This window comes from Coptis chinensis, chromosome 1, assembly GCF_015680905.1.
Source record: "Coptis chinensis isolate HL-2020 chromosome 1, ASM1568090v1, whole genome shotgun sequence".
In the NCBI taxonomy this organism is placed as follows: Eukaryota; Viridiplantae; Streptophyta; class Magnoliopsida; order Ranunculales; family Ranunculaceae; genus Coptis; species Coptis chinensis.
Window position 1 is genome coordinate 17,323,967 of NC_141456.1, and position 26,048 is coordinate 17,350,014.

The window sequence follows — 26,048 nt, forward strand, 5'->3', positions numbered from 1 at the left end:
TTCTATTTTTTATATAATAAATAATTATTATTATTATATAATAAATTGAAAGCTGCACTAATATTTATGAAAAAAAAAAACTCTTAAATCTATATAATAAAATAGCTTGGTTTTTAAGTAGTTTGTGTGAAGCCTACATCGGATGGTTAATAGTTAATGCAATTAGTACATCTGATGGTAGACTGGCACAATTAAAGAGTAAGTTAATTCTAATTAGGAAACAATCTTAATGAAAACGTACTCAAAGAAATTACATACTACTAACTTATCTAGAATTTATGAAATTTATCTAACTTATCTAACTTATTTAAATTCTAACTTATCTAAATTTATTTAAAGTCAGCTTGGTTTTTAAGTGGTTTGTGTGAAGCCTACATCGGATGGCTAATAGTTAATACAGTTAGTACATCTGATGGTAGACTAGCACAATTAAAAAGTAAGTTGATTCTAATTAGGAAACAATCTTTATGAAAACGTACTCAAATAAATTACTACTAGCTTATCTAGAATTTATGAAATTTATCTAACTTATCTAACTTATTTAAATTCTAACTTATCTAAATTTATTTAAAGTTATCTAAATTCTAATGGACTGATGATATTAATCATCATAGTCTTCTTATCGACAAACTCTTCGGAGAGTATTCTCATGGTGTTATGAATCCTCTATATAATAAAGCAGCTTGGGTTTTTATGTATTTATATCAAGCGGTCAGGGAGAAAACAGTTTTGGGATGATCTAACGGTAATTATAATACTTACTAATACCCACAAAATTAGGAAATAAGAATAAGAATCTTTTATCGGGCCAATCTCTCTTTTTTCTTCAAATCACTTTTAGTTACTAATAAACAAATCACTTTTAGTTTTGGGATGATCTACGATAATTATAACACTTACTAATACCCACGAAATTAGGAAATAAGAATCCTGGGTCAATCTCTCTTTTTTCTTAAAATCACTTTTCCTTAGATATATATTATAGCTATACTCTCTAGGCTCTATTTTTGGAGTCTTCATAGAGACTTCAACTTTTGTAAAACACTTTGCCTGATTACGGAAAAATATGAGAAAAAATTGGAAGTTTACGTATACTCCGAAAAAAACCAAACATTATTACCAAAAAAAAAGGAGATATATATTATATCTATACTCTCTTGGTTCTATTTTTTGGAGCCTTCATATAGACTCCAACTTTTGTAAAACACTTTGCCCTGGGAAAATAGGAGAGAGAAAATTTGAAGTTTACGTATACTCCAAAAAAAACCAAATATTATTACTGAAAAAAAAAAGATATATATTATAGTTATACCCTCTTGGCTCTATTTTTTGGAGCCTTTATAGAGATTCCAACTTTTATAAAACACTTTGCCTAATTATGGGGAAATGGGAGAGAAAATTGAAAGTTTACTTATACTCCAAAAAAAAACCAAACATTATTACCGAGATATATATTATAGCTATATCCGCTCTATTTTTTTTAGCCTTCATAGAGACTCCAACTTTTGTAAAAACACTTTGCCTAATTAAGGGAAAATAGGATAGAAAATTGGAAGTTTACATATGCTCCCAAAAAAACCAAACATTATTACCGCAAAAAAAAGGAGACAAATGTGGAAAAACACTATCACATGCTTTTTCTCACGTTTTTTCTTTTCCTCCATTATAAACACTCAAATGTAAATGTAATTAAGAAAATAAAATTATACTTCATATTCTATAAAATATATTTGCTTAACAACTTGATTCTCCAACTGTTCACGAGATGTAATTCTTACCAACTATTCAATTTTGCTACCACGGTATGGTCAAGGCACGTTAATATTTGAGATATCTCTAAAAGCCTCAAGACTAATGCGTTTCCATTTCCAATGTGATTAAATATTGTAAACCACAAAAAAGCCTAACGGAAACCTTCTAATTTGGATTTATGTTTTTATCGTAACATATATAATTTTGTCTCTTTGATGATATATACCATATAGCGAATCATGTTTAATTTAATTTAATTTTAATTATTTATTTTTTAATGCCATGCTTGCAAAGACACTACATAAGAATCAATAGAAGTCTGTATTACACACAACCTTAGATAATTAAGGGGAAATCGGAAACTTGCTACAAATGTTGAACTAACCTCAAACAATTTTTAACGCGCAATTGGAAACTGGTGCATTTACCAAACCACAAAGAATAATTAACGAGAAATCATAAACTGGATACAAATGCATTGAACTAACCTCAACGAATAATTAACGAGAAATCGAAAACTCGATGTAAATACATCGAAACAAACTAACCTTAAAGAATAATTAATGCGAAATCGGCAACTGGATACAAATGCATTGAACTAACCTCAGAGAATAATTAACGGGAAATCAGAAACATGATGCAACTGCATTGAACTAGCCTCAGAAAATAATTAAAGTAAAATCATAAACTGGACACAAATACATTGATCGAACTAACCTCAAAGAATAATTAAAGAAAAATAAGAAATAGAATGCAAATGCATAGAACTAACCGCATAGACTATTTAACGGGAAATAAATAATTGGATGCAATTGTGTTGAGCTGACCTTATAGAATAAACAAGAACTCGTAAACTATTGAACTAACCATACCTCAAAGAATATATAACGGGAAATCAGAAACTACATGCAATTGCATAGAACTAGCCTCAAAGAGTAATTAACCTCAAATTAATAATTGGATGCAACTGCATTATATCGAACTAACCTCATAGTATAATTAACGAGAAATCGGAAACTGGATACAACAACATTGAACTAACCTCAAAAAATTATTAACGGGAAATCATAAATTAGATGCAACTGCAATAAACTGACCCAAAAGAATAGTTAACATAAAATCGGAAACTGGATGCAACTACTTGGAACTAACCTCAAAGAATAATTAACGGAAAATTGGAAATGGATGCAAATGCATCGAAATAACCTCAAAGAATAATTAACATGAAATTAAAAATTGGATGCAACTGCATAGATTTAACCTCGAAGAATAATTAACGGGAAATCGAAAACTGAATGCAAATACATTAAACTAACCTCAAATAATAAATAACGGGAAATCGAAAACTATATGCAAGTTCATCGAAACAAACTAACCTTAAAGAATAATTAATGCGAAATCGGCAACTGGATACACATGCATTGAACTAACTTCAAATAATAATTAATGGGAAATCAGAAACATAAAACAACTGCATTGAACTAACCTCAGAGAATAATAAATTGCGGGAAATAGACAACAGGATGCAAATGCATTGAACTGGCCTAAAAAAATAATTAACAGAAAATCAAAAACTCGATGCAAATGCATTGAACTAACCTAAAAAAAAGTTAATGGGAAATCGTAAAGTGGATGCAACTGCATTGAACAAACCTTAGAATAATTAATGGAAAATCGAAAATTGGATGCAATTGCATTTAACTACCGTCATAAATTAATTAAGGGAAAATCGGAAACTGAGAGCAAATACATTGAACTAACCTCAAAGAATAATTAACGAAAAATCAGAAACTGAATGCAACTAAATCGTGCTAACCTCAAAGAATAGTTAACTAGAATTTAGATGCAACTACATGAAACTAACATCAGAGATCGAATAATTAACATGAAATCGAAAACGGATGCAACTCCATGAAACTAATTAACCTCAAAAAAAATTAACGGGAAATCGTAAATTGGATGCAAATGCATTAAACTTACCTCAAAGTATAATTAATGGGAAATCACAAAACAAAGCAATCAAATCTAGAAACAATTGCATTGAACTAACCTCAAAAAGTAATTAACGGAAAATCAAAAACTATATGCAAATGCATAAAACTAGCATCAAAGAATAATTAACGCGTAATCAACAATTGGATGCAATTGTATCGAACTAGCCTCATAGTATAATTAACGAGATATCGGTCACTGGATGCAACAACATTGAACTAACCTCAATGAATTGTTAACGGAAAATCGGAAACTGGTTACAATTTTGAGAAAGTAACCTCAAAGAATAATTAACAATAAATTGGGAATTGGATGTAAATTCATTGAACTAACCTAAAAAAATACACACTTGGAAACTGGATGCAACTACATGTAACTAACCTCGAAGAATAATTAACAGAAAATCATAAATTCGATGCAATTGCATTGAACTAACATCAGAAACAGGATGCAAATGCATGAAACTAGCCTTAAAGAATAATTAGAGTGAAATCATAAATTGGACACACATGCATTGATCGAACTAACCTCAAAGAATAATTAACGGAAAATCAGAAACAGAATGCAAATGCATAGAACTAACCTCATAGAATATTTAATGTGAAATAAACAATTGGATGCAATTGTGTTGAGCTGACCTCATAGAATAAACAAGAACTTGGAAACTATTGAACTAACCATACCTCAAAGAATAAATAATGGGAAATCAGAAACTACATGCAAATGTATGAAACTAGCCTCAAAGAATAATTAACGTGAAATTAATAATTGGATTCAACTGTATCATATCGAACTAACCTCATAGTATAATTAACGAGAAACCGGAAATTGGATACAACAATATTGAACTAACCTCAAAGAATTATTAACTGGAAATCAGAAATTGGATGCAACTGCAAGGAACTAATAGCAAATAATAATTAACATGAAATCGGGAACTGAATGCAACTGCATAGAACTAACCTCAAAGAATAATTAACGGAAAAATTAGAAATTAATGCAAATGCATCGAAATAATCTCAAAGAATAATTAACGTGAAATTAAAAATTGGATGCAACTGCATAGATTTAACCTCAAAAAATAATTAACGGAAAATCGAAAACTAAATGCAAATGCATTGAACTAACCTCAAATAATAAATAATGGGAAATCGAAAACTATATGCAAGTACATCGAGAACTAACCTCAAAGAATAATTAATGGGAAGTCAAAAACTGGGTGCAACTGCGTGGAACTAACATCAAAGAAAAATTAACCGAAAATAGATAACTGGTTGCAAATGCATCGAAATAACTTCAAAAAATATTTAACAGAAAATCGAAAATTGGATGGAACTGTATTGAATTAACCTCAAAGAATAATTAATAGAAAATTGAAAAGTGGATGCAAATGCATTGAACTAAGCTCAAAACATAGTTATATATTATAGGAGTGGGAATGTCTCGACAAGTACTATTTTGTAGTTAAAATGGTGTTTATCATATCATTTTTTATATGATCGGGAATGACTTGCTATTCAAGTAGCTTCAATATAATTCTCGCCTCATTAGGCATTCTCACAAAAGTTTTATCAAATTTTTATATGAATTGACAAAAAAAAAATCGAAATAGGTTCGTTCTTTTTACGGAGTGTGGAAATTTTACGCTGCAAAAAATTTGGATGGGTGATCAATATAATATTTATATCTCGTAGCTCAGCATAGTTGTTAATATTTATCATAATAATTTAATATATCGGCACCTGTTCGTAGGACAGGTTTGAAAACTAGTAGTTACCAATAAACAAATCACTTTTAGTTACCGAAAAAAAATAATAATAAAAAAATAAATAAAATAAAAAAACCCTACTTCTTTCAGAATATCCGAATCAGAAAATTTATACCGATATCCGAATCTGAATCTGAATCCGACAAATATTAAAAAAATTATCTGAATCCAATTTCGGATATTCGAATCGGATATCGGATAATATCCGATCCGAAAATTAATATTAATTAAAAATTTATTTGTTTTGAATAATTCATTTTACCATTATAAAACTACTATAAATATATTTATTTGTCATTTATTATTATTATTTTGTTATTATAGTTTTATATTATTAGTTTATGATTTTATATAATATTTTATACAATAATAAATTAATTAATTAATTATATATAATAATTATTAATTTTTTAAATCGGATCGGATATTTTTGGATGCGGATATGGCAGTATCCGAATCCGTATCCGAAACCAGTTCGGACATAAAAAATTATCCGAATCCAAATCCGATATCCAAAATTTTTGGATAATATCCGATTTTTCGAATACAAATTTGAATCGGATTCGAATATTTGGATATCCACTTGCACCCCTACACACGGCCCAAGTCCGTCAACAAATAGTTTATTTCACTAAAGACTATTGTTGCACTACCTCCCTAATCCCAAATTATGTGTTACGTTTATGGGCTCCATATTATATACTTGTTGATCTCCCCGTGTTTAAGATATCGAATGTCCATTGATTAAGTCAAATTACTGACAACTACATTAATCAACTTCTTATGTCTTTGAGTAGTACCACTCAACCTCATTGTCATGTCGGATTAAATCCACCTGCAAGGTTTACATGACAATCCTTATGAGCTCTTCAAGGGGACATCATCAACCCGACTTCCTGCGGGTCACGGATTCCTTCTATAATCAACAGCACACCTTACATACAATGTCATTACCCAATCCATCGAGTTTGTTGATTCACAAATGAATCTCACTCATTGATGATTTAAAGCAATACACAATGCACGTAAGTGCGTGCCTGTTATTATATCCGGATTAAGAGGACAAGCATCCATAATAACAGAGGTGTTTGTTCTCTTATATAGTAAGTATAAAGAGAAACAACCTCACTTGGTCCTGTTCAATACACACAAAGTGTACTAGTGTAATCTTGTAGTCAAGATAGACTAATACCAGATTATACTACAACCGTACCAATGGTTTGTCCAAATCCATCTAGGTTGTGAACGTTTACTTATACTTTATAAATTACTAATGATATGATATTCTGTGTGTCACCACACATCATATCATCTACAACATAAAGTATTAGACGCATGCATATAACTAATAACATATATAATATGTATAACATTTGCCCATATGATTCTCATTCAAAAAATAAAGAATTAGAGTTAATACAAAAGAAATGTTTTTAGTATATAACCCTATCAATAGTGGTTCAGTGCATAGTTTTATGGGCGTAACGAAAACTATGCCTTTAACACTCAATTTGGATTTTGGCGGGATGTGATTTCGGTAAAATCCATTGATACGTGAATAAATCTTTTCTATTGAATAAGATTCCTCGGGATTAAACGACAGTTGTGAAGGCAAGTACATTTTAACATCATTTCCTTCTAATTGTTCAAGTTTATTTCTATGCACAAAACAACAAAGAATCTACATTCATTTCGATATGTACAAAGTGCAGAGACTTCAACACTTCTTTTGTAAGATTGAACTAATCAATGGAAGGTTTACGTATTGTTGAATGAGAACTTTTTTAGTCAACATGACTAAGAACGTGTCTGAGTTACAAGAAAATGTAAAAGTGAAGAATTAGCTATAATGGAAGCAAGTAAGTCAGTGGAAAAGTTATTTTTCACTATTTATATTTGGAAGGCTATGTCTTATTTGTTTGTAGATGTATGCTTCATTTTGTGCATTTTGTAGTTGTAAAGACGTGTTGAGTGGGAGACTAAATGCAGAAGAATGTATCGTTTCCCAATCCCAAATGTTTGTGTTGGACTCATTTTCCATGTTTATTGTGTTGCATAAGTGCATGGTCAAGGATGCAACAACAACCAAAAGAGTATAAGTCAAGGCACAAGTAGAACTTCTACTTCTTATCATATCATCACTCGAGTATCGAGGATCATTATCCTCTCTTCTTATCAGATTTTTGAATCCTCATAATTTATAATATGATATTTTAGTTTCGATAAATTTTTATATTGAGGCTGTAGTTTCTTGGATGTTTTTGGCTTCTTTGTATTGTGACTTTGTGTGCACTTATTAAGACTTCATAATCGTACCTCACTGTATATGAATTTAGTTATCATTTGACAGTTATTAATTATGTTAAATCCAGGTATAAAGAACTGTGGGTTGAATTAAAACCAACATTTTGAAAATGTTACACATGAAGACTACCTCACACTAAGATCGGAACAAGTAGATAAAGGTAGGAAAGAAAGCACCCTCTTCACCATATACAATTGAGTTGCATATTTGGGCCAGAAGTTTGGAAGCTAATGGTTTATATCCTTGGATTGTCTAACGAACGTAGACGGATTGACAAAATATTATATTTTCATCATTGCATTGTGAAAGGTTGGCTATGGCTTTGTGATTAAGATTTAGTTGCAAGAAGTGGCTACAAAAGTTCAGATTTCATTGTCAATTGGGCTCACTTCTTAATAGCTAGCTACTAAACTGCCCCATGTTGTCTTGAGCATTGGTTGTGAGCTGTCTTTAGCTTCTTACGCAGTAGTGTTGGTAGCATATATGCTGGATTTAGCAAGGATCCATTTTGTTTTTACTTATTAATGGATCTATGACTTTCACTATTATTATATTTATGCAAGAACTATCCAACGAAGGAAATAAAGACAACAATATTTTGGCAACTGACAAATTTCCCACCCATTAAAGTTTGCAAATTGGGTATTATAGGCATTAAGAGCAAATTTTGGAAGTTCATTTGAGTAGCAAACCTATTCCCAGTGGTATCTTTGAGTGGCAGATCGAACTATTCCCAGTACAATAGTATCTTTGAGTAGCAGACTTATAAATTTGTTTACAATAGCCATGTTTTAATTGGGCCTATTTGAAGCTCCATGGGCTCTATATTGGTCATTTGAAATATCTTTGTTTGTTCAATGTAATGGCATAATTTGTAATGCATCTTACATATGATCTCTTATGCATTTTTGTAGTAATTGTGTAATGGACGTGATTAATTAGATGTATTGAATTCATTTAGCTACTGTCTTCGAACTTTTGATGTTGACAAAATCAAGAAAACTTGAGTTTTTGTTACTTTAGCAGTTCATATTAGTTACTGCTTTTGTTGTTGGCTGTTGACACTTCGTTTGGCAGTCCATTAGATTGTAGACTTGCAGACATGTCCTTTAACAGGAAACATTTGATATCAATTTGGGATCTTAGTTGTTTGATCAAAGCATGTTCTACCGCAGGACTATCTGCAGAACTATTGATGATAATAATTATGTACTCATGAATAAACTAATTTTGGTATGTATTTAGCAAGATTAAAACAAGTAAGCCAAAAGACCCACAAAATTTCTCTCAAGAAGATTGTCATTGGCGAAAATTGCATTTGATTGCTTAACGATGCGGATGGGGTATGCTTCAATGTTCACTCTAAGTATACACATGTGCGACAAGTTCTCACTAAGAGCATAATAGTGCTCCAACAGTGTTTGTATAACCCTTGAGCTTTAGGTTCTTATTGATAGCGAAATTGGGTATAGGTATACATACGCAAATTTTTTAAGTTCAGAAGAAATAGCGAACTTTTTTTTTGTTTTTCCTCCATAAAAACTGAAATTTGACATCTGTCTCAAATTTCAGACTGACTTTTACAATTTCAACTTCTTTTATTAGTCCCAACTAAAGAAGCTAACTACCAACAAAAAAAAAACTACATACTAAATTAGTTACCAAAATAGTAGTGGGTTAATCAAAATAACTAAAATTCATCCGAAATCTACAAAATTCCAATTAAAAGTGAGATGAATTTCTGGAGAGACCAAAACAATGTGGAAAACATCAACTTTAAAAACGGAAAAAATGTATGTTGATTACAACTAATTTCAATACAGCTTTAACAATTTAAAATGCATCTCTGATAATTTTGAATAGCATGTTTAAGCGATGTAATTCAAATTGTGAAATTGTGAAAAGACAAATGATTTTTTTTTATAAGACAATTGTATTATTTGATTGCAGTACATCTTGGAGCAATACACACGCACCCTTGCCTGATGAGTGGCCTCGATTGACACACACACGTACAGCCTGCACACATTAAATTTTTGTATTATTTATTTGTGGAAGAAATTGGCAGTTACAAATAAAAGGGTAAAAAACATAAATAAGAAGTTTTAAAAACCGTTAATACACCAAAAAGTGACGTGTTGTTAAAATTGGAGTAGAATCAAAAGATAATATTGGTCTTTCTCTAGACAAAAAACACACTAAAGAAAGTGTCTAGAGCCCAATTTCTAGATAGCAATATAGACCTTGGATTATAGGAGTTTGCTATTGACCTTTTATTTATTTTTCTAATTCTTATAAAAGAACTTAACAACTATTCAGGTTTTGTTGGCGTAAGACATATTTACTCATAGAATTTGAAGCACCTGTGGGTGCATCACTTTTATGGGCATATTGCCGTGTGAAATTGAGTATGTATGTTTCACAAAAGTTCAATTTAAATGTAAAAAAATAGTGGAAACACTTTTGATTTTTTTCCAATAAAATTGAGGTTAAAATAATAAATTGACACGATTTTATTTTGCTAAATTTACCCATAATGACTCGAGTAGCGTAGCCACAGGTTAAATTCTAGTAAAATTTATAATTATTCTTAAAGAAACGTAAATGCAATTACAAATTGCTACTTTATTACAAGCCAAAATATTGACGACAATAGCTAATACAAAATAAAATTAAACCCCTTTAAAAATCTACAACACAAAATTTAAAGTTTATTTGCAAATTTTTAAATTTAAATTTTAGTTAATAATTTATTTTCTTTTTGCTTATGGAAACACAAAAAAATCAAAGATTTGTGGAAAAAAATATATAATGATTTGGAGAGAAAATCAAATAAATATTTATTTAGATTTTAATTAATTAGAATTAATCACTAACTAAAATAGATAGTGGATATATGCAGTGGATAGGTGATTAGGAGAATTTCCGCTCCAAGCGCTTAGGAGCGAATGTTTTCTCGATACTGCGATAGCAAAACTTTCTTCTTGTTTTTGTCAGTGAAAACCAAACTTTCTCCCATAGAGAAAAATGAATCAGTAGGACAGCTCTTGCTTACAATCTACACGACGCAAGGAAGGCTAATTCACTGATTAAAATCGATAACTTCCAGTATACTCATGACTCATCTTGTGGTGTCCCAGAAACACATCAGATTCGAGTATTGGCCACACAAGGCCTTCATAATACCGTTTGATCAAGTTCTAAAAAAAATCAGCCTATTCTGATTGGAAATAAAAACTGTCAATTTATATCTCATGGTCCAATCAGTGTGAACACAAAATAGAGGTATGAGCTATAAGAATATGATAACACAATGAAGTTACAGTACACTTTTTTTGTTTTTTTTTTTCGATGAACATCCATTCCCAGAAGTTACAGTACACTTATTTACTGTAGTCTTTTGAAAAGGCATAATTTAGATTGGTCGTTGGATAGAATTCCACCATATAGTTTTGAGAGTGAATGAAGGAACAGATGTCAACTTATGAAGCTTTTAAAGACAATGTCTCAGGGCCATTCTTAACAAAGTTGAGACGAGCTTGCTTCTTTGGCTTGTCAAGAGCTGGTAAGAAAAAGATTAGTAATAACTTATATAAGATAATGAAAATGACTATTGAGTTTGATGCATCTGTAGCCGAAAAAAAAAATTGAAGAACATATGTTGCAAATATACCTGTCTTGCTTTGGTTGTTGGAGGCAACCACAGAAGATTTCCAGCTATCATAAGCAAGTTTCTCCTTATGTTTGTGCCTCTTATAGCTTGGTATCTGCAGGACATCCCATCTCATTAGTACTCAAAATCAGTCAAACAGTATGAGCGATATTTAAAGCATGTTAACTTAAACACTGACATATGAAAATCAACAGGGAAAAAGATATTGCTCACCATTCACCAAGCGATTCTCTTAAATAGTAAGAAGGGAGAATCTACGAAGTTGGAAGGATACTCTGGGTACCCTTATCCATGTACCAAACATAGTTGTAAGTTTGTAACATACAGTCAAGGAAAGGATAGGCTTTTCACGTAAGTTGTTTTATCATGATTTCTTTGAAGCTTAAATTTGGTTACTATTAGCTTTAGGGATCAGGATCAGTGAACTAATTATAGTTAAATATGAAAACGATAACATATGGAAGCAGGAGGCTCAATATCCAGATATAAACATTGGTAGGGTTAAAATGTATCTGTAAGACTGTACGATTAAGGATGGCTTAAACCAGAAATATTAGTTGCAGTTAAAATATAGAGTGCATCTGACTTAGATTGAGAGACTTCTTTGTCAAGTATCTAAAAGTGTGACACAAACTAGGCAGCTCCACCTAAAATGCTAAACGGTTTGACAAACAACCAAATACAGTCAAACAAGTAGAGCTACTTTTTGGGAGATGTTGCACTTAGGAGGGTATTTTAGTACTTCTACATTTAAATTTCCCGTTATAGTTAAAAGTTCGGATAAATAAGGTTTGAATATTGGTGGGAAAACTTGCTCTACGAGCAGGTTTGTCCGGCCAAATCCTTTTTCTCCGACTAAATCCAACTATGGATTCGGCTTCTACTAGTTCAGGTAATCAAGAAAAACTTATCTTTTGTCCATGGGGATTCCTCGATGAAAATGATCGAGCTAGCATTCAAGTAGTAACAGAAACTGCTCAACAAATTGCTCAAGATACAACGCAGCAAGGGATCTCGCGAGAACCACTACAACCACAACGTGCTGGTAATGGCAAGAATTCCTATGCAAATGCAGCAAAGCCAAAGTATGGACGGCATATCGAAACATCTTCACTGCCAACTCCTGGTAAACAAGGTGAATACCCAACTATTGCACTTATTGATGATGAAATCGAAAAAGGCTTGCAATATTGTAAGTTTTCGTTGGTTGGGCGCTTAGATCTGAAGCAAGTGAAACCTGACAGACTGAAAGAGGTAGTCTCACAGCTTTGGAACCCAACAGGGGAATGGCAGATGACACCGCTTGGAAGGGGTTATATTATGTTTAGATTCTCTGCTGAAACAGACTACCTGAAGGTATGGGATCAAGGAACTTGGGTGGTCGACAAACATGTTCTTAGACTCAGTAAATGATCTCCAAACTTCTCTACTGAAAAAAGAGAAGCAATCGCATGCTTTGGTGTGGGTACGCTTCCCTGGATTGAGTATGGAGTACTGGGAAGTTCGTAATATTCTAGCTATGGGTAAAGCAGTTGGTAGGCCTATTCATGTGGATCAAACAACAGCAAAACGGGAACTTGGATACTTTGCTAGCGTTCTGGTGGATATGGACTTAGCAGAGAAGATCCCAGATCAAATATGGGTTGAATCAAAGAAGTTTAATGTTGGTTTTTGGCAAACAGTTGACTTGGGAAGAACACCAAAGTTTTGCAATCACTGCAAATCAGTTGGACACTTAGTGGCAGAGTACTATGCTCTAAAAGATGATTTAGCTACCAACAAAGACAAAGAGCAAACGAGTACTGAGAATATAGAGAAGCCATCAAATGTAGAAACAATGTCAAAAAATCAGAAGAAAAGGTGGAAAAAGAAAAACAAAGATGGTGCAGGAACTGCAGATACGAACAATGCGATGAATGAAGCCCAAGATCCTAATAATGAACAAGTGGGGAAGGAGCAAGATAACAACCCAGAATCTGACACAACTTATGCTGCTGATGGAGGGGTAATAGAAATAATTGATGCGGACCAGGGAAATCAAGAACTAATGAATGTTGATAACAATGAGCAAGACCTGGCTGTAGTAGCAGTTGTTTCAGCTAGTGTGAACGCTGAAACACCCTGGCAAAGCTCCTTTGCTGTGCTAGATACTGAGTTGGTGGCTGCTGCTCAGTTGGAAGTGATTGATGCAGGAGACAACCATCTAGAAATTTACCGTGATGCACAAGTGGAAACAGTTTCAGTTCTACTAGAGAGTGAAGCAGATGGCATTGAAGGAGAATCACTAACAGATGTAGTGCTAGCACTAGGTGCAACTGACTCTGTGGTGGACCACATTGAGGTGACTGAAAACCTTCCAGTTACTAAGGATCCTCTAATGGTTAGTAATCTTTTTCAGAGTTTAATTCATGATGTCGCAGTCTTGGAGTCCCCCCTTCATTCACCTGTGGATAGAGAGGTGGTGTTGGTGACTACTAGGATGGCAGAGAATGCATCTGTCTCAGCTAACCAGAAGCCACAGACGACCAAGTACAAAGCACAACCTATCTCTCCACCTGGTGGTACTAGGTCAAGAGTGCAGGTTCAAAAAAAATCCCACCCCTCCAATTAATGAAGATCATCTTTTGGAATGTGAGAGGTATTAGTAAAGATAGTACTATTTCAAGAATTAAAGGCTTTTTGCAAAAATTTAATCCTGAAGTTCTTTGTATAGCTGAACCAAAGGTGAGACCCTGTAGTGATACAGTCTTGACTTTAGGTCTTGTTGCTTTAGATTACCAGTTTTTCCATAATGACACAAGTCTCAGAAAAGGGAACTTATGGGTTTTGTAGCGAAGAGGGATCAATGTAAGCCTGATACATGCGTCTCCCCAGCAAGTATCGGTGCTAGTAGAGGATTGTGTGGTGCCGCAGTCCATGCAGCTAGCTTAATGGTGAATAGAAGAATACTTTGGAGTGAACTTGAGACTTTCAAGCCTGATTCACCTTGGTTGGTGATTGGGGATTTCAATACGGTCTTGCAGAATGATGAGAAAAAAGGTTGTCTTCCTCCAAGAAGAACTGCTACTGCATATTTTTTGAATTGGTTTAACGCCTGTGATTTGCAGCAAAGTGATCATGTGGGTTTGAATTATACATGGTGTAATAATCAGCATGGACATAATAGAATACTTGCTAGATTGGACAAAGCTTTCTACAATCAAGCATGGACTCAGAAGTTTGAAGGGTGGAGATACAGAGTAGGTACAAGGGAAGGTTCAGATCATGCCCCCTTGCTGGGGGCTGTGGTACACATTCCTAAGCCCTACAATGTACCTTTTAGATTCAATCAAGCCTAGACTGAACATCGGGACTTCATGGACTTCATGAGAATCAGTTGGCCTCATTATGTTGAGGGTACCCCCATCTTCAGATTTAGTAAGAAACTAAAAATGATGAAAGAGGCTCTTAAGATGTGGAATGTTTTTGGTGATATTGAGCAGGGTGTTATTAAGGCTCAGGCACTTTTAGAACTAGCTCAAGCTGATGCGGATTCTGATCCCTTAAATGAACTGCATGTAACTGAAATGGAAGAAAAAGAGGAGAGCTTGTTGCAAGCTATGAAGACAAAGTTCTTTTTGGAAGATGAAAAGCAAGGTATCTTGGTTAAATGATAATGAGAAAAATTCTGCGTACTTTCACAGGATTTGCCAAATCAAACAAACAAAGTCCTTTATTATGGAGTTAAAGACAGAAAATGATGTATTGCTGCAGAGACAAGAAGATATTTCTCAGTTTTAAAGAGGTCGACATGGATGCTGAACTCCTCAATTTAATTCCAAATAAAGTAACCGATGCAGGTAATAATATGCTCAGTGCAGGTCCCTCGGACACTGAAATTTTGTTAGCAGTAACAGAGATGAATGTTGCTAGTTCACCGGGCCCTGACGGTAGGGCAGGGATCAGGTCGGGTTCGGGTCGGATATGGCTATGTCCGAATCCGAATCCGAATAGTTTCATAATATCCAAATCCAAACCCGAACTCAATTATATCCGCAATTTAATATCCGAATCCGACCCAAACCCGACCGAACCCACCTAACCCGATCGGATAACACTTAAAATTTTAAAAAAAAAAAAAAAAAAACCCAAAAATTATATCCGAATCCGAACCCAAACCCAACATACCCGAACCCAAATCCGACCCGATTACATAAACGGATATAAAAATTGACCCGAACCCAATGCATTCGGTAATCGGGTCGGGTCGAATTCAGGTCTACCTGACCCGATTCCCTACCCTACCTGACGGGTGTAATGGCCACTTTTATATTAAGTATTGGGATTTGATCAAGAGAGATGTGAATTCAGCAGTCAAATATTTCTTTAGGGAAGGAATAATTCCAAATGGGGATAATGCAAGCTTCATCACACTGGTGCCAAAGGATAAAAGTGCAAGTGAGTTATCTCATTACAAACCTATTTGTATGAGCAATTTTCTCATTAAAATCTTCTCAAAAATCATGCAGCAAAGACTCAATACTATTATCGAGAATTTGGTGCCAAAGGAGCAAAGTGGTTTCATTAAAGGCAGATATTCTCAAGCCAGTATTGGTTTCGCGTCAGAAATGGTGAATGAATTGGATACAAAGAGATATGGAGGCAGCATCGCGATCAAAGTCGATATTACCCAGACTTATGATACCATGAGCTGGAATTTCTTATTTGAGGTGCTGAAGAGGTTTGGGTTCTCAGATCACTAGAACAAGCTTGTTCATGCACTCCTAAGCTCAGCTAGACTCCCAATTTTGCTTAATGGAGGCCCTATAGGCTATATTACACCGGAGAGAGGCTTGAGGCAGGGTGATCCTTTATCACCACTCCTTTTTGCCCTGGCTGAAGACACTCTCAGCAGCAGAGGGCTTAATACTTTGAGGGTAACAGGGTTAACTAAACCTTTAACTGTTGTCAAAGACATGGCCAGTCCCACCCATCTTCTCTATGCTGATGATGTGATCATTTTTAACAAAGGGGATGCAAAGAGTGTGAGAAATATTGCAGACTTATTGGAGAGATACCGAGCATCTTCTGGACAATCAGTGAACAAGAACAAGAGCAGAATGTTTGTCGGAGGCATGAGTATGGATGGAAGGCAGAACTTACAGCAAATCCTAGGCATTCAAGTGGGTGTTTTTCCTGAAAAGTATCTGGGGGTCCAGATGCCTTTGATTAAGGGCAGGGTAACTAGAGCAGTCTTTACTCCATTACTTGATAGGATTAAGAAGAGAATTACAGGTTGGAGGGGGAAGTTACTTTCCTTTCAAGGAAGAAAAGTTCTCATCAATTCTGTTCTCTCAAGCATCCCAGTTTACTGGGCGTTTACAAATGGCCAAATAGCATAATTAAAGAGGCAGATTGCATTATGAGAAATTTCTTGTGGACCGGCAACCCGCAACCCTGCCACAAAGAAGCTTGTTACAGTGTCATGGGAAAAAGTTTGTAAGCCACAAAAAGGAGGTCTCAAAATTAGAAGACTTAAAGAACTAAACATGGCTCTTTTAATGAAGCTGGCATGGAATATACTTTACAAAGAGGATGACTATGCTAAATTCATGAAGCTAAAGTTTTTTACTAGAGATGGAGAGCTCATTGATTATTATACTAAATCCACAATCTGGCCTAGTGTTAAATGGGTGTTCCCTTTAAGTGACTAGTAATTCTTGGTGGCTTCTTGGTATAGGGGACAAGGTTGATTTATGGAGAGATGTGTGGATTGGAGAGCAGTCAATCAAACAAAAGCTCCTGCTATTGCCACAATATTTAAAGGGGTGTAGATCCAAATTTAGTCAAATTATCATTAACAGTGAATGGGCAATCCCCTTTAATTTGAGGCAATTAATGCTATATGCAGGGTACAATATGAATCAACTGCCTACCATTGCAGGGGAGGACCATGGTATTTGGAAGCCAAATATGAAGGGAATTTTCTCTGTCAAGTTTGCTTTTGAGACCATTACAAGGAAAAATGCAACTACATGGTAGAGCAAGAAAGTGTGGTGCAAATGGATTCATCCAAAGATAGCGGGTACTGGCTAGAAACTTGTGAGAAATTGTGCCGCTACTGATGAAGGGCTGCAAAAGAGAGGATTTAGAATCGCTTCAAGGTGTTATAAGGGGTGTGAGGTATCCGAGACATTACAACATATATTGTGGGAATGCAAAGACTCTAAACTCTTGTGGGAATGGACGGCAAGTCAGTTTGGTTTTAATACATCTTTCAACAACATGTCAGATGCTCTTAAAGTGAATAGAGGACATAGTCCTCTTATCAAGCAATTGTGGGATGCAGCAGTATTAGTTGGTATGGTGATTAACTGGAAGCAGAGAAATAAATGGCTTTTTGAGGACAATAAGATCACTATAACCCAATGCAAATGTCAGATGAGAAGTTATATTCAGAACTCTTTTTGGATAACTACTGGTTATATGAATAGAGGAGCTCATGATTCTTAGATTCTTAAGAAATAGGGGTTACGAGATAAGCTTGGAAGGGCGCCAATATTCAAGGACTGTAAATGGTATCACCCGGATGGGGATGTTATTAAAATGAATGTGGATGGTGCTTCGCAAGGAAACCCATGCCCTTCTGGCTATAGAATTGTGTTTAGGGATAGTAGGTGTCACTTTGTTGCTGTGGTATGCAGACACATAGACCTTGCCACAAATTATATAGCTGAATGATTGGCTATACTTGAAGGTGCAGAATATGCAGTTTAAAGAAATTGGAAGAAGTTATGGGTTGAATTGGATTCGGCGGCTACAGTCCATGCTTTTGGGAGCTCACAACTTCCATAGGGGATGAAGCAAAGATGGGATAAATGTAAGGAGAAGCTAGAGTACTGCAAGATAACACCTACATGGAGGGAGTGAAACTTCTCCACAGACAAAGTGGCCAAATATGCAGCAGACTTACAGACAAATGAACAACTAGTTTTTGATGTAAAACCACCATGGATTACCACATGGGAGGCTCCACAACAAGTTTACTTTAGATTTGTCTAAAACTCCTAGTAGTGCTACTGTTATAGTGGACTATAGGATACACATGTACCTTCTCCTCTCTTCTGTTTTTACTCTCATCAATACAATATTTGCTTACTTAGAAAAAAAAAAACAAGTGTAATAAACACATTTTCCATTTTGCCTGATTCACTGCCCACACGGATCATTGAAATAATGAAGTTGTAGGGGATAGGGATCACTGAAGGAGTTAGTTATGTTACAACTACAATGATATGAGAGCACATAAAGTGAAGGAGTGGGTAGGGATTAGCATCGCTAGACAAGTTCAATCAAATGAACAAGAAATGCATGCCATTTTTTGCTCAAAAGAATAAACAGGAAAAAAACTACCTCTAGTTCATCTTCATCATCAATCGATTCCTCAGATACATCACCACTTTCATCCCTCTTCCTCTTTTCAGGTAATGCATCCAGCAGTTCTAAGAAAATGGTAAAGGTGTTAAAGAAGAGATCTATTGTGCAAAATCATATAAGAAAATTCCAAGCCAAGGCTGGAGTTGATAAACAAAATACAAGAAGTTAAAGCATGGCTACAACATAACTGAGAATAGTTTATCACCTCGGTGCCCTTTAACAGTCTTTGGATCCTTCTTTTCTTTCGTGATACCAACAGTATCAAAGCAAAGGTCCTTCATTGAAGTTGAAACCTGCAATTTATGAAAATAGATCATCTTGATAGTGCATATGAAACAACAACTTTAGGTATTGGTGAAGAGCTAACAACATTCATAATACTGTAAGTCTTACACTTGTGAATTCTGATTCTGATGTGCCACAGAGCTCAATCAACTTTAGCTTGTCTACTTTAAGCTAATCGAAAAGAGTACACAAATGATAAAGTAAGTAAACAATCTGTGTGACACATCCCACAATATAAGAATAATAATGTGATAAGAAATACAAGCATAATCACCAACCTTGTGCTTCTTCGCACACAAGTAAAATGCAACCGCAGTAAACACAGGTCTAGTGAAGTCCGCACTTGCACGACGAGAAGCTGGCAATGCATCAAGAAAACGCTTCTTGTAGCTGAAATTTTTATCAACGCATTAGTAACAAAGAAAAAAATATTTAGCTAAACAATTTAGTGAGAGTAGAAGGTGGTCAACAACATCTAGCATGGCATGCTTCAGTGTAGAGAACATCTAGCAAACAAACCGAATTGATTGACCAAAAGTATCGAAATCATTTCTAGGAATTTGATCCTAAAAGTGTACATGGCATTATGGTAAGTACCAAGACACACTGTGTGGATAGATACAAAACCAGTCCTACTTCTTAGCACCACTTCTCTTTTAGGTTCATTTCATCAAACACTAGCAAACCATTTAGAAATCAGTTGGACTAACTTCAAAAACTTATCAACAGCTAATTATCAAAAGAGGAATCTAATAAAACTCTACAACATAAACACACCAAGGAAACTCCGTGATAAAATTAAATTGTGACATAAAAGGTAACAGATCTTACAGAGATAATCCTTTCTGCACAATGGGTATGAGTCTAACACAACCGAATTGTATTCCCAATTCTCTTACATCCAGCTTTGTCCTACAAACACCACCTCACTTCATAAATCAACCAATCAACCACAACAAATATAATATTAAAACCATAAACCCTAAAAAAAAAAAAAAAAACTCACTTGACTCCAAGACCATTCTGCATTGCATTAAAAGATCGATTATACGCCTTTTCTGACATCCCACTCATCTTTATTCCACTTTGTCTATCAAAGATTACTTGCAATCTGCACCAATTTAATATAATTAACAAGAAAATGATAAAACAACAGATCCCCAATATAAAATTAAAATTTATGGACAAACCTATTTGCTGCAATTTCCAAACAAACAACTGCTTTACATGTCTCCCCCTACAACAAAGAATAAAATCCATAAAATAAAATAACATTTAAATTAAAATTTTAATAAATAGGGGGGTGGTCGCTTACAACTCCAATAGCTGATGAATCAAATTGAATATCACTAAGACGTCGAAGCTCCTCGGCTTTTCTAACCAACTTCACATCTGAAAGACGTAGCTTTCTAGCTATTTCTGAAATATCCATTCAGATTATTGTGTGTGTTTATATGTTTGGGAGTAATAATGAAAAAAGAGGTTCTGATTTTGTAATGTTTGGTTTGAATGGTGGAGATAAAAAAAAAAAAAAAAAAGGAGGCTTTTGAGATGATGGGTGAGATTTATATCTTATTTTTCATTTGGGGTTAAGCGGAGAAGCCAATGGATATATAGCGGCAAATATTAGGGAAGTCTTCTTTTTGAATTTCGCTCTTTACCTGCTCCCGCCAAAATATTTAACGGTTGGTAGGGAAATTTTTGGCGCCACTTCGAATTTTGGGCTGGTAGTAATAACTGATTTTCACGCTGGCAAAACAATATTTTCCCACTTAAAAACACTCGCGTGACCAAGTTTTCACGGTCATTTATGGTCTATATTTGGGGATTTCCTCATCTCTTTCTTCGTTATTCATCACTCTCTTTCTTTTCCTTGCATTCTAAGCTAAGTTTTTTTCAATTTTTTTGCATATTTCATTTTCTTTATTGTTTTAATGAATTGAGTTGATTTAGTTGATAACTATTGTGTTTTAAGATTTGGTGTCTTTGATTTAGTTGTTTTGTGTAGTTAATTGAAATGGACTTTTGATTGTATCTCTTACATGTATGTAGAATTCCATTATTTTGATGTGCAATTTCATTTCAAATTTCAATTTATTTTCTTCTTTTTTCTAGAATTTCTACACCCCATTGTATTTGATAGTTTGATTTGCCAAGGTTAAGTAGAAAATGGTCAAAGAGGCCGAATTGCATGCTCAAAAGGACCAGGAAAAGAAATAACTTATAAAGTCGAGGAATACTGCTGACACAACCAGCTAGCATAAAGAGTTTGAATGAGTATAGGTAGGGCTGTCAATGGGCCGGACTAGGCTCGAAGCCCGACCAAGTCCAGTCCGATAATTTAGGACCTAGACCTCAAAATATGTTCGAAATGTAGGGTCCGACCCGAAACAGGTCCAATCTGATAAGCTATTGGACCGGTTCTGGACTCACCATGTTCAAACCCAATAAGGGCCCGGCCCGAACTTAGATATAATGTAGTGCAAATAATATATTAACCTAGCCCATTAAGATGCCACCATTAATATTACCCAACTAGAAGTCTAGAATCCTCCGCCAACATTGAGAATTGAGATGGCTTCTTCTTTTTCTTCCAATGTAAACCCTTTCCTATTCTAAGATAATAATCTTCATCAAAGAAATACTAATAAACCCAACTATTTGATTGTCAAAAACTACACCTATAAATACATAAGAGATGTGAGAAAGGCTCATCAGTCATCACTACCAATTATCAACTTATCCAATAAAAATTTGTTTTCTCCAATCCCTACAAGGTATTCTTCTTCAACTTCGTTCAAAGATATGCTTAAACAATTTAAATTTGCCTTGGTTTGGGGCTCAAGCGTGAAACATAGACTCCAAAGAGTGGGAAGGGAGCACGAGTTAGAAGATGAGGACGAGGTTCAGATAATTAAGAAGGTGTGATTATGGAACATTGAGAATTGTCATTCACTGTGATGGCAGTCCAGAGACGGGGATGATAATTTATGAAGATTCAAATTGGAGACACAAGGGTCCTGTCAGGGAAGAAGTACTATTACGAGTATAGTTGTTTATTTAGGCTTTGCTGTAGTCATTGGGTATTTGAATATGCTATTTGAGTATGTTCTGTACCATGCCTATCAAGAAGATTGAGCTGATTGTACTTTTTAAGTCAGACTCACAGCCTGAAGTCTTGAGTAGAACACAACGAATAATGAACCTCAACAGCTTTATCTAAAACTTCATTCAATAATTACAAAAATACTTCTTCCATATCTGTAATTCTCTGTGACTTTGTATGTATTAGTGACTTGGGGTTTTTTGTTTTGAATTTATATCTTGCAGAAGAACATGGCTGAAATTCAACAAGAACCAATTGAAGTCAATGTTGTCGACCCTTCTCCAATTGAACGCAAGCTAAGGTCAAGCATTTGGAAAAACTTTAAGAAGGTGAAAGGTAACAATGGTGAGCAGTGGGCTTTCTGTAACCTTTGTAACAAACGATTTACAGGTGCGAGTACTAGTGGTATTACGCATTTGAAAAGGCATTTGACAAAATGCCCAAGGAAAATATATGTAGATATTAGCCAACATATGTTGTCTGCTGTAGCAAATGCTCAAGACAAGTTTGTCATTATAAAAAATTGGAAGTTTAATCAAGAAAGAAGTCGATTAGACTTGGCTCGTGCAATTCTGAAACATGAATACCCATTTAACATGGTTGAGCATAAGTTTTTTAGGATATTTCTGAAAAACTTGCAACCTTTGTTTTATGTCGTCTCGCGAAACACAATAAAAAATGACATAATGGAAATTTTTAGGATTGAAAAAGAGAAGCTTTATCGTCAGTTTGATAGTCTCGCTTCTCGAATTAGTCTTACCACATATATGTGGACGAGTGGGCAAAATGATGGGTATCTATGTTTGACAGCGCATTATGTTGATGCTGAGTGGAATTTGCAAAAGAAAATTATTAATTTTGTAATGGTAGGTGATTCTCCGAATGCTGAAACACACTTTATAGGGTTGTTCTAAGGTGTTTATTAGATTGGAATATTGACAAGAAGATTTCTACTATAACAGTAGACAATTGTTCTACCAGTGACTCTATGATATCTAAGCTTAAGGTTTCAATTGGTCAAGATGAAAACCTCCTTTTGAATGGGGATGTTTTTCATATCCGTTGTTGTGCACATATTCTAGACTTAATTGTGCAAGATGGATTGAGTGTGATCAAGCATGTCTTAGTGAAAATAAGAGAAAGTGTAAAGTATATCCGAGCTTCACCTGTGAGAAAGCAAAGATGGGAGGCAACAATTGGTCAATTAAAACTACAAGGGAACAAAGGTGTTAGCTATGATGTTCCGACAAGGTGGAACTCAACTTACCTTATGCTCGAATCTGCACTTGAATACAAGGATGCATTTTCTCGTTTGGAGCAATCCGATAAAGATTATAAGGTGATAAACCTTCTTCCAAGATTAATAAGTAATATGCATTTTAAATTATTTATTTTTATGTAAATAACTAATTGAGCCTTTAATTTATATACCTTGTAGGCAGCACCATCAAAAGAAGATTGGGTGATGGCAAAAGTTATTTGTGATATTTTGAAAAACTTCTATGATGCTTCAAAGTTATTTTCAAGTACAACATTTTTAGTATGTTCAGCTTTTGTTAAATAGAAACATGGAATAACTAACACTCATGTCTATTATGTATCTAAAGGCACTCAATATCCGACTGCAAATCAGTATTTTCATGAGGTAGCTTATATCCATTTAAAGCTGATTGGGTGGTCTGAAAGTGACAATTCAATTGTAAGCACCATGGCTGAAAAGATGAAGACAAAGTTTGATAAGTACTGGTCTGTTTGCAATCTGGTTTTGGCTATTGCAGTTGTTTTGAGATCCTCGTTTTAAGTTGAAGATAGTCGAGTACTACTTCAATTTGATCTATGGTATTGATTCTTACACTCATTTTATGAGGATTCGAGACGGACTTTATGATATTTACTCTTATTATGAGAGAACTTTTCCATCTAGTTCTTCCTTGAATGTCAATGTTGGTACTAGTTCTGGCAGCTCATCATATGATATTAGGAGTACTAGTCGGGATAAGCCCAAGGCCTTTGATAGTTGGTACAACAATGGGGTTTCTACTGGACAAAATAGAAAATCAGATTTGGACTTGTACCTAGAAGAGCCAATCTTTCCAAGAGTGGAAAACTTTGACATTTTAGTTTGGTGGAAAGCGAATGCACCTAAGTATCCCACACTGGCAAAGATGGCTCGCGACATTTTGATGATTCCAATTTCAACTGTGGCATCTGAATCAACTTTCAACACAAGTGGCAGGGTGCTTGATCAATATCGAAGTTCTATGCTTCCTGAAATTGTGGAGGCTTTGATTTGTGGACAAGATTGGGTGCAGGCTGAAGAAATGGGTAATATATTGTTATCTAAAATTCTTATTTCTTTTATATTACCGTAGATGTTACTGATTCATCCTTATTCTTATTCTTTAGATGTTGGCAATTGTTCTTCTAGTGGCAGAATCACCAATGAAACCAATCCAAATGCTCCTATTTCGTCTAATCAGATGAGAGTATTATAAGTTATATGAGACTTTACTTTGATTATATTCCTTTTTGGGGAGTATTCAAAGTAGTAATTCATTTAAAATTTTGCAGGTTTAACTCAAAGATGTTGGAGTATGCTGGATGTAGTTTTTGAAGGCTATTGTTATTGTTGCACTGTTTGGAAGTTTTTGGTTATTGTTGTTGCACTGTTGGAAGTTTTTTGTTTGTTGTTTTGCTTGTTTTTTATTATTATTATTTTTTTTCCTATCTTTCTTCAAGTTCGAAAGCTAAGTGATGTAATGGTATTTTGTGGACCAAGGATTCATGTTCAGAAGTGTTTATAATCCACTCGATATTTTGTTGTTTTTTGTGAGGAGGACATACACCAGTTGTTAGGTCCAGTTATTTTATTGAATGTATGCAATTTCCGTTTAGCCTGTTTCCATTTTTCTTGTGCAAAATGAATGAATGAATATCAATTTTATATAGTTAAAAAAAATCATATTCCCATTTATTATATTTTATTTGATGTCCTTAATATATAATTGTGTTTTTTTGGATCTTCATGAAATGAATCAAGTGAGGGTTTTCGGGCTGGTTGGATTCGGGCCGGACTTGCACATTAGCCAATCGGGCTGGGCCAGTTCTGGACTCCCAAAAAATATTCTCTAGTCGGGCCGGGCCTGAACACATACATTTAACAAACGACCCAGACCTAGAATTATGTAGGTCCGGCTCGAATCCGGCCCATTGACAGCCCTAAGTACAGGGACAAGATTCCTCCTGAGGTTGCAACAGAAATTGAAATTGCAGTTTCATAACTTAGGATCGCACTCAATGCATATGACTTAGAGACCATCAAGGCGAAGCTTGATGTTGCGAATAAGGTTGTTTCAAATATTGAGAAGCACATGTTAGGCATATCTGGCGAGTCTGAATCAGGGGGTCCATCTCAAGGTAGTGACCAACCACCAGAGGCATAGCATGAAGAGGTTAAAAAGTAAATGTTAGACACATATGATATTATAATTTTTTGAGGAAGTTCATCATTTTCATAGATAGTTTGGTGATTTAAGAAATTATGTATTTAGTTTTTGTTGGCTATGTTAGAAAAATGGATTTGCTCAAATCCATTAAGATATGAATGAGTAATTTGTCTCCCAAGTTATCCCACATTGAGATGAAATGAGTCTCTCTTGAAACAGTATGTAGAGTGAGAAAAACCTTTTCAAAATGATGCACTAATTTGAAACAGTGCATTACGCCAAAAAGGTGCGATCTTTCGAAATGT

The 26,048-nt window shown here is 34.6% G+C and overlaps 1 protein-coding gene and 1 long non-coding RNA gene across 2 annotated transcripts; one reads left to right on the forward strand and one right to left on the reverse strand.

Annotated features, from left to right (window-relative positions):
• Window positions 1–11,044: 11,044 nt before the first annotated feature.
• Window positions 11,045–20,776, reverse strand: ORC6 (origin recognition complex protein 6). Its single transcript, XM_086594243.1, has 10 exons — window positions 20,507–20,776; window positions 20,382–20,428; window positions 20,198–20,302; window positions 20,023–20,103; window positions 19,470–19,581; window positions 19,300–19,362; window positions 19,112–19,199; window positions 18,883–18,971; window positions 11,491–11,584; window positions 11,045–11,379 (listed from the first exon to the last, which is right to left on the reverse strand). The coding sequence occupies exons 1-10, from the start codon at window positions 20,621–20,623 to the stop codon at window positions 11,300–11,302; spliced, it is 876 nt and encodes a 291-aa protein (XP_086450369.1). The 5' UTR covers window positions 20,624–20,776; the 3' UTR covers window positions 11,045–11,299.
• A 944-nt stretch (window positions 20,777–21,720) lies between these two features.
• On the forward strand, window positions 21,721–23,878 carry LOC147522588 (uncharacterized). The gene is made up of 3 exons (XR_015195444.1): window positions 21,721–21,968; window positions 22,522–23,636; window positions 23,736–23,878. It is a non-coding gene; the product is annotated as an uncharacterized LOC147522588 (long non-coding RNA).
• The last annotated feature ends 2,170 nt before the right edge of the window (window positions 23,879–26,048 follow it).

Coding starts and splice junctions, on each gene's coding strand:
- ORC6 (XM_086594243.1), bottom strand. CDS start 20,623: ATGGATATTTCAGAAATAGCTAGAAAGCTACGTCTTTCAGATGTGAAG. Junction 20,429..20,506: donor ATTCATCAGCTATTGGAGTT/GTAAGCGACCAC, acceptor TCTTTGTTGTAG/GGGGAGACATGTAAAGCAGT. Junction 20,104..20,197: donor CAGAATGGTCTTGGAGTCAA/GTGAGTTTTTTT, acceptor TGGTGTTTGTAG/GACAAAGCTGGATGTAAGAG.